At 57.6% G+C, this 9,331-nt stretch overlaps 2 protein-coding genes across 2 annotated transcripts; one reads left to right on the top strand and one right to left on the bottom strand.

Annotated features, from left to right (window-relative positions):
• Window positions 1-528: 528 nt before the first annotated feature.
• On the top strand, window positions 529-3,006 carry LTHEOB_6994 (C6 finger domain-containing protein; the record flags this gene model as incomplete). Its single annotated transcript, XM_035516310.1, has 3 exons — window positions 529-896; window positions 1,173-1,550; window positions 1,599-3,006. 3 exons carry the CDS (start codon window positions 529-531, stop codon window positions 3,004-3,006), a joined length of 2,154 nt encoding a protein of 717 aa, XP_035371961.1.
• A 1,615-nt stretch (window positions 3,007-4,621) lies between these two features.
• On the bottom strand, window positions 4,622-7,519 carry LTHEOB_6993 (Autophagy-related protein 13; the record flags this gene model as incomplete). The annotated part of the gene is made up of 3 exons (XM_035516309.1): window positions 4,622-7,057; window positions 7,125-7,220; window positions 7,271-7,519. The coding sequence occupies 3 exons, from the start codon at window positions 7,517-7,519 to the stop codon at window positions 4,622-4,624; spliced, it is 2,781 nt and encodes a 926-aa protein (XP_035371960.1).
• Between the last annotated feature and the right edge of the window lie 1,812 nt (window positions 7,520-9,331).

Genomic DNA, 9,331 nt, shown 5'->3' with positions numbered 1-9,331 from the left:
GGTATAGTTCGTCGCTGCGCGGCTCACCTAGCAGCCTGCGGGGGTGGAATTCGTCACCAGCTCCGCTTCCACGCCCGAGATAAGTTTGCGGAAGCGATTCTGCAAACATCGAGAAGTCGCGGGCGCGGATCGAGACGGGCGTGGCTCATCAACCACCGAACTGTTTCTCCGCCCGCCGCTCCGTCTCTCAGTCCGAGCCTGGAAGAACTCAGGCCCGAGGTACCCTCGTCAAACAACATCTCGTGTCGCGACGATAGCTGCAAGTTGCGTTGCGGCTTCCAGAACGCGGAGCAGTGTCGACCATGCCGCAGAAATCCAGCGATGCGCACCATTGCGTGCCCCTCAACGCTGCCCGTTCGGCTAGCGCCATTACATAAGCCCTGTACTCGCGCAAACCAAAACGCGACTCGCTCGACGACCTCCACCTGCCACAACCCGCCAACCGCGCCGCCGTCTTTCTAAGCACCCATCTCGTCCAGCGCACGCCGTCCCGACGCGTCGTCAGCATCCCGGCGTCCCACGGCAAACATGTCGGAGCCGCAGTCGTACCCGTCACCCAACGCCGCCCAGATGGCCGCCGGCGCCGCGGGCCTCTACGCCCATCCGAACGGCAACCTGTCGCCCGCCGAACCGTCGAGCGCCGTTGACCCGCACCTTTCCCTGCACAGTGGCCAGACTCTCGAGCAGGAGCTTTCCGCACAGTTGCGCGGCGCCGCCGAGGCTCCAATGGGCCCTGCCCAGCACCAGCAGCCGCAACATGGCCTGCCCATGGCCCACGTTGGCCAGGTCCACACGCCCGTCCAGCAGCCGTCCACGCCCCAGCAAATGGCTCAAAATGCCATGAGCATGGCCCAGGATCCGCACTATAGCCAGCAGGACAGCAATCAGAGGAAAAGGTCAAAGGTGTCGCGTGCTTGCGACGAATGTAGGAGAAAGAAGGTAGGATGCTACTACACCACTTGAGTTTTATGGTTTTAAGCGCCGTTGCCCCTCTGACAACGGCCAGATTCGCTGCGATGCGACTTCTGAAAATGGACCGGAGGCATGCACGAGCTGCAAGCGCACTGGGGCTCGCTGTCAGTTCAGCCGACAACCCATGAAGAGAGGCCCAAGCAAAGGGTATTACCTCCCTCACATTTCCAATTGCAGGCGGATATACTCATCATATCTAGTTACATCAAGGAATTGGCCGACAGACTTACCCGCCTCGAATACGAGCAACAGCAGAACATTGGCCACTCTCCCCAAAACGGCCAACACCACACCCAAGTCCCCGAACTTCAAAGCTACCTTCAGTCGATGGGCGATCAAGGTATGGCCGGCTTGACGGACTTTTCCGCTTCTCCGGCACCGCCTTACGGCGCCGAGCGTAAGAGAACTCACTCCATGTCCGAAGGCCCGGGCGACCAGTTCCGAACTTCCTTGTCACAGCCGCCCAACGGTGCTCCGCAATCTTGGGATCGCAGGGAACCGTTTGCTACCGGCTACGAGCATGATGCTGCAGGTGCATTCTTTGAATTCAGCCAGAGCGCTGACGTAGCCGTGAACGAGTAAGCATCTGCTGCTGACGTGTCGTTGATCCCGCGCTGACTGTTCAGGTACTACCGCGTGATCCAAGACACGTACCCCATCCTGCCGTTTGACCTGAGAAATTTGAAGGGCCGTTTGGCAAATTGCGACGCAAAACTGCGCGATGCGTTTACCGCTGCGATGGATTGCGCCGTCAGGGCTTGGCCGTCTACAAGCCTTGCCATGGAGCCAAATCATCAAGAACGTTGCTACAAGGCTTACCAGATGCTGACATCTCTCGTTGGCACCACTGTCAAGCCAGATGGCATCATACTCGTCCAGAGCTTCTTGCTACTCACCATTGAAGCCGACGTACATGGCCCTCGCCATTCGCAGTCCATTGCTTATCCGGAAAGTCAGCCGTTGAAGGACATGTGCCTTGCCCAGGCAACCAGAGTTTCTACGAGCTTACGTTTTGATGCTCTGATATTCCGCCAACGAGGCCAGGAGATTAGCCCAGACAATGATGAGGTGCTGGGTCGACGCCTCTTCTGGATCCTCTTCGTCTTTGATCAGCTGCATGCCATCAGCACAGCAACCACGCCTAGCCTCTCGGCAGAGCGCAGCCATCTCACTGGAGATGATGAAACTCTCTTTGGACCAGTGACTTTTGCCTTGGCTCGTCTTTGCAAGGCTATGGGAGGCTTGCCCGACTACTATAGGACACTTGCGGATGTTCCTCCCATTAACAATGACGTTCTGGCTCTGTACGACCCGAACAACGCAATCATGAAGCTGACCAAGACGGCGTACCTCTCTTCTCTCGAAAGATTTTCAGAGACTCTGCCTTCAGACCCCCACCACTTGATCCTTCTTGCCTACTTCTATGTCCATCTTCTCATCGTCCGCTACACGCCTGGCTCTGAACCTGGTGAGATTTTGCATGACGCGACAGCCATCGTCACTCACCTGCAGAGACACCAGGCTCTAATCACAACGCCGCACCACCACTTCGCCGCCCTGGCCGCCCTAACACTGGGCGAACTCGCCGAGAAAGACGAGACGAGGGAAGAATCGCTGCGCCTACTGGGCGAGCTGGAGGGCGTCCTGAACCGCAACAAGGTCGAGGGCGATCTGGGCTGGGACGCCAGCGTCCGCGAGTACGCCGGCAAGAAGCGCTCATCCGTCAACGAGTCCAACGGCGGCGCGTCGTCGACGATGCTCGAGCACCTCGCCGAGGCCGCCGTCGGCGAGCGCAGGGATTCGGCGTCGAAGGCATCGCCTTCCGAGAACCGCCCGGGAAGCAGCGGCGGCGCCGCCAGCGTCGACCCGCCCAAGGACGACATCAGCAACGCTGCCGCGGCTGCTGCCGCTGCCGTGGCGGCTGCCGCGTCCCTCAACCAGAGCTTGCACTTCAACCCTGCCAACTTGGTCAGAGACGGCTACTTGAACATCCTCGCGCAGGTGCTGGGACAGCAGCAGCCGCAGCAGCACTGAGAGCCTGGCGCAGCTGTCGTTTCTTATCTTTTAGGGGACACACACGTGCTAGTTCTTGCCTGCTCGGCCCTGGTGTGTTGCCTGCCCTTCCGCGGTGGTCTCGTTTCTAGTTTTCACCCTACTCCTTTCTCCTTGGTTGGGACAAAATGGCTGGAAATGGTTCGTGGCGTATTAATTTCGACGAGTACGGGCAAAGGAAGGGAAGCTGGGGGAGGGGGATTGGTACCAAAAAAAAAAACGAAACACAAAAACCAAAAGAGGCAACTTTCAGTTCTGGTTTCCTAAGGGTCGGAACGGTCCCCATCGCTTGCCTTGGCTTGAAAGCGGTGCGGGAACAGACGGCTATATTGTAGCATTACGAGAACTCGGGACAGGCGAAAAAGAAAAATGATATGACGTTGGATGCTTATTGATTTAAACAATGCGTGTGTAGCGGTTTTCTGGTTACGTATTACTACTAGATTTACGCCGAGTAGTTGCTCGTGGATTAGACGGTTGTGTCACAAAACGACCCCCCCGATAACCACTCGCTGATCATGGCAGAGCACGCAGAGAGAGGAAGAAGCATCGGTGCGCCATGTACAGGAAGAAAACATATCTCCCCCAAACCTCCCTATCCTTCCCCTCCCTGCACAATCGCATCCCAGCCCAGCGCCCAAAAATTACCTACCCTCCAACTCCAGCAAACGCAACCGACACACGTCCTCCCCTCCTCCCTCACCCGGTTCCATCTTCAACCAAGCACATACCTTCCAGAGAAAGAAACACCTTTCTGCGTGGTAGTCCAACACTCTCCCCCATTACAATTAGAAAAAAAAAAAGGAAAAGGCGCAAAATGCGAATGCGTGATTATAAACCTTTGATAGCATTTGTTCTCGGGGGCTACAGCAGAAAATAGGAGTAGTATTGAAAAGGAAAAAAAAAATGCTGCAAAAGGGTAGGGGGGATGAGAAGCCCCGCCCAGTTGCGTAAAAGGAGTTACGGAAACCACTCCTCCGGTAGTATATCTCTCTCCCCAGTGTTGTTGTGTTGTGTTGTGTGTCGTGTATGTCTCTCTCCCCCTAAGCTTCCTCACACCTAGCTTCCTCAACCCCTTATCGGAGGGTGGTGGCAATGCTGTGTCTTCATCATGAACGTACAATCGAATCAAAAAAGCGCAAAGATTCTTCAAATGAGAAAGAAAAAAGAGAAAGCCGAAGCCCATCGCTGGAATGACCACCATAATAACGAACTCCGTACCCGCTTTCATCTATTGCCGAAGGCCAGCAAAAAACAACAATAAAGATGGACAAACGTAAACGCATACCGAGACAAAAGCGTGATCAGAAAGGCAGTAGCAGAGAACAGCAGAGAGAAAATAAGGAAATAGTGAGAACATTCGCATGTGGTGTGAACCGAGCAATCCAATCTGGTCCGAATGCAATGGATGGGAACAAAAAAAGAGCCCTTCCTTGAGCGCGCGCACGCAAGAACTTTCTGAAATGAAGCCAGAAGAAAAAGCGAGCAAGACCACGTTGACGCCGGAGATGCCCAAAAAAAAAGAAGAAAAAGGAAAGGATTTGAAAGTACAAATCAGGTATGCTGGAGAGAGAACTTATGGTAGAGACTTTCCACTCTACGCTCCCCTCCACGGGCTACCGCCTCTCCTCTTACCCGTACTATCTCTCACTTCGTCAACACTTCTACGTCCAGCTTGATGGGTGCCCAACTCGCTCATGGTGAAGAGCAAGGGTTCATCATCGTCCAGGTTGGCAGCCACGCTGAGTGGCCTAGAAGAGAAGCTGAAACGACTGCCAGCGCGGCTACTCCGTCCACTAACGAGACCGCTATCGCTCTCACCACGCTCGGATGCAGCACTCCGCCTTCCGTCGCTAGGTCCGCTTTGCTGGATACGGGTGCGATAGGCTAGGCTAGGAGTTGTTGTGCGAGCTGCTCCGGCGGAGCGAGTGCGAGTGTGGCTGGTAAGGACTGTCTGTGGGCTTGGTTCGGGATCAGGGCCGCTTTCGTCTCCACCTGCAGGAGCAGCATCTCCAGGGGTTGCTGGCTCTGCAGCATGCAACAATTCGCTTAGGCTTAGGTCTGGTCGGTCGTCGGTTGGCAGGCTTGCACTACGCAGGCCAAACATCTCGCCCTCGTCCTCAAGGGTGTTGCGATTTTGCTGGCTGACCGAAGAGCTGCGGCGGGCAAACGGCCAAGGACGCGGCGACGTGGGAATGTCGATGGCGTTGGATCCTTCGCGCTCGCGGGTTGTGGAGTCACTACCAGCATCGCCAGTTCCGGTCTCTTCTTCGAGTCGACGAACTCGTGGGCTGCGGCTACGGGTCTGCTCGGAGTAATCGATGATGCTGTTTGCGCTCAGACGAGAAGGAATGGCAGGAGTGTGGGGCGTGTGCGGAGAAATAGGCTTTCCAGGGCTGGAAGAAGTGGAGACTGATGCACCGGCGATCATTCCAGGAACATTCGAGATCTGTCGGCTTGAAGAGCTGGAGGAGCGGTGCAAGTGCAACGAAGAGGAAATGGAGTCAGACAGTGCAGCGTTCGATTCGCGCATGCGTTGGTACTTGGACAACGCAGCAGTTGTGCGCCGCATAGAAGCATCTCGGGAAGCTGAATCCGTACGATTCAAGCTCTTCAGATCCTTTTTCTGCTCTAGAAGCTTTAGGAAGTCTGAAATGTTCTCCTCGTCAGTCTGCACCGAGCCCGAGCTTCCGCCTTCAAGTCGCTGCGCAGATGACGAAGTGCTGCCCTTTCCGCTGCTGTTATTATCATCCTCAACCTTGCTAGAAGTTCCTCCGTACGAGAACCGTTGGCGGCGATTGCTAAAGCTGCTGCTGTAACGTGAGATCGGTGCGGGCTTGGGAGAGCTGGAGGCTGAAGAAGCGATAGCTGTCTCGTTGGGAAGCGAATGTCCAGATGGTGTTCTCAAAGCTGCCTGAGGAAGAGCATTCAATGAGCTCCTGTTCCGCGTATGGCCCGGAGGCGCTGGGCCGGAGCCTGGCCTTCCGGATGACGTGGTCGGCGAGTATACACCAGGCACAGGCGAGGAAGACAAAGATCCTGCCTTGAACGGATTTGCAGGCTGGAATGAGACTGATGTCCTCCTGGGGGAAGCGGGGCTACTCGCATCCGCGCCTCTCAGGGAAGACTTGGACCCAGTTGCAATGCGATGATTGGGTGGGATCTTCTGGGGCGGCGATTCAGGCGAACCCATATCCTTGGCGTTGCGGAGCGCTGACATCGGGCTTGTTCCAGTGGCCCCCGCCTGGTGGAACGTGGATAAGCTTCCGTAAGCTTCACCCCGAGCTTGCCTGTCCAGTTGGGCATTTCTACCCGTGGGCAAGGATCCAGGAACACGCTCGGGGTACGAAGGCGAAAAGGAGTAGTCGTCCATGCCCATGAAATGCGAGCTCAGGACAGACTCAGACTTCTCGACGCGGAATTCAGTGTTGCTCCGATACTGGACTTGAATGCTCAAGAGACCAATAGGTGATTTGACGGAATCAAACTGATGCGTTTGCGCCTTAGAGTCGGCGCCTGGGTAGAGTGGGAGGTCCAACGTGTCTCTCCTTGGGCTCTTGAACATGCCGTTTGAAATGCGGTATCTCAGCGGCAATGCAGGGTGGTTCACAGGCTGTTTAGCAATTTGCCTGTAGTATCTCCATGCAGGCAGGAACCTTGTGTAAGTGTACAACGAGCGGAACAGAGGAATTCCGTTCTTGTAGACTAGCGGTAACATCCTGCTGGCATCGGGATCCATCTTCTGGTTATCCGTGACTTCGACGTTCCACCGTTCCAGGACGACCTGAGTAGGCCGGCCGGAGCGACTGGAGGGCCGCGTAGTCACCGGAGTAGATCCGGTCAACGCCTCAGTTACATCCCAGAGCTTTCCATGCTCATCCACAATGGCTAGAGCTTCGCCATCCGCCAGATCCTTTGTATCCAGGTAAATCTCGATGCAGAGAGGAGGCGGTTGAGCGTTGACAAGGTCGGTGGACGTCCAATCACGGAGGTCATCGTTGTAGACGTCCGTTTCATCAAGTAGAAGACTAAACTGTAGTCGGAGTTATTTAGCCGCTCCAATGGAGGTGGGCCGAGGGTGGCATCATCGTGTCACTTACCCATTTGCTCTGGCGAAGCTCACCCTTGGCACTGAAGGCCTGTGGGAGCTGCGTTCTTGCGGATAGCACGGTGAGCGTCGCCTTCTTGAAGAATTGCTGGGAGACGGTTAGTCAGAAGACGGTCGACAACATGGTGGCTGACGTACCATGATGACCTGATTGAGCTTCTTCTGGGTGCGCTCCTCCTCGGTCTCTCCATAGAAGTCGGGCTCACCGCCATCGCTGGCTTTCTCAATGTAATCGGAGCCGGTGTCACTGCGAGCAGTGGCGACCGTCGACGCGGACTCGGAACGTATGTGAGCCATGTCTCTCGGGTTGTTCGTTCTGGTAGGGTTGGAGCGCGGCGAGTTCGCCGAGGAGGCAGCCCTTGGCGACGGGCGTGGGTGTTGGTGCATAACGGCGACCGAGCTTCGTGAGGGCTGGAAATGGAGATGTACGAGTGGTACGAAGCTGAGATGAGTGCGCGGTGTCTAGGGGAAGTGTGCAAGATGGAAACCTGGGTACCAAGCCATCACGAGCGAGCGCAGTCAGAACTGTAACTTTGGTGAGGATTCAACGCGGGCCCGCAGTGGGGTCGACAAGGCTTTTTTCGCAGGCTCCAGTGGTGAGGGCGACGGGGGCGCTCAGGCAGCCATGGTGGGCTTGGTTGGCGCGGCTGTATCTAGGATGCCTCAGGCGGCGAGATGGGTCGGCGGAGCTCTAAGCTCGTAGCGGCGGCTGCGCAGCGCGGCGTGGGAACGAAAACGCAGGTACGCGGCTTGATGAGGCCAGGAGAAGGTCGCGGAGCGCAGCGTCGTGGGTGGGCGAGTCAAGCGTGCTCAAGGTGCAAATGCTAGCTCCATGTGACTGGTCCGAGTGACGCTGATGACTGGGAGGTGCACTGGGGCGGCAGGAGGCGAGGATTTGCGGGCTCTGTGGGCGAGCTCGGCGCGGAGATTGAAGGGAGAGAAAGGCTCGCAGAGAGAGAGGAGAGAAGGAGAGACGTGCGCTGGGTCGGGGCGTGGATGCTGGCGTGGAGGTGTACGAGCAGCAACGGTCTGGGGGAGCTCACGGGCGATCCGCGGCAGCGAAGACGGCGCGCTAAGCCGCCAACTCCGCGTGGGTGCTGTGGGGCCACGCCGCAGGGCGACGACTTAACTTGCTCGCGAATGTGATGCTGGCGTCAGTCGACCTTTCGGAACGCTCGAATGCACGCTGCGATGTGCGCGCCGCTGCTGTCGCTCTCCCGCCCGCAACGATGGACGAACGCCAGGAAGTCGCTGGCCGGATGCGCGTCCGGCATGCATCAGGCACACGCCGATTTAGGCCCGACCGCGTTGACCGGTGCGTGACTTGGTCTCGTGCTGTCGTCGCGCTGCTCTATCGCAGTCGTTGCTGTGCCAGCCATTGGTTGGCGCGGACAAAGCGGCCGCCGTCCTTTCACGCTCAACACCAGCGATGGCGTCTTATCGCCCTCCTTATCGCGCCAGCACCGCGTCCCGCATTAGCACCCGCAAATCCGCCCGGCCTGCTCCCCCATTGGCCTCCGCCCACGACACCCTCACCGCCCGACGCGCGCCGTCAGCGCTGGCTGTGAATCTGCCACGCTGAGGCGCCGCACGCTGTGCCATCTCAAACGGCGCCTAGCATACGCCGCCCACGCACGCACAGGCGGCCTGGCCCATCCCTGCGCTCGAGTGCGCTTTGACGTTCGAGAAGCCCGCGCGAAGCTGCGTGGCCTTGCGCACTTGCCGGCCAGCGTCCAGCCCGGTTGCCAACCTCGCAACTGGGTGAAGGATCGCGCACCTCGGGATCCCCATCACACAGCAGTTGTATGACGTTATCTTCAGCCTCGTTGGGCTTGTGACGGCGACTCATGCGCCGCGCTGACGGGCTGGAGAACCCTGCAAGGTAACCAGAGTGCAACAAGCACGATGACGGAGGAACACTAACCTTATCCGCCTCGCTCAACCAGGGAGGATGTCGTAGGCGGCGGTGCTTTATTTCGCTCCGCGCGAGAGCTATTGCCGCTGCTCGGCCCCGGCAGGGCGAGCCGAGGTGCCCGGATATGAAGGGTTCAATCTTTACCCCCCGTCAGTGCGACGCTCACGACACTGTGAAACCGCGAACTCACCTGCCCTCCCGCCATGAAAGCCATTCGCTCCCTCTGCTCACGCGCCTCCTCTGACTCCCGGAAATTCACCCACCCACCTCGATTTAGACGCGGC

This window comes from Lasiodiplodia theobromae, assembly GCF_012971845.1.
Source record: "Lasiodiplodia theobromae strain AM2As chromosome Unknown scaffold_20, whole genome shotgun sequence".
Classification (NCBI taxonomy): Eukaryota; Fungi; Ascomycota; class Dothideomycetes; order Botryosphaeriales; family Botryosphaeriaceae; genus Lasiodiplodia; species Lasiodiplodia theobromae.
Note: the sequence above shows the minus strand (reverse complement) of the source record. Positions and strands in the feature narration are given on the sequence as shown.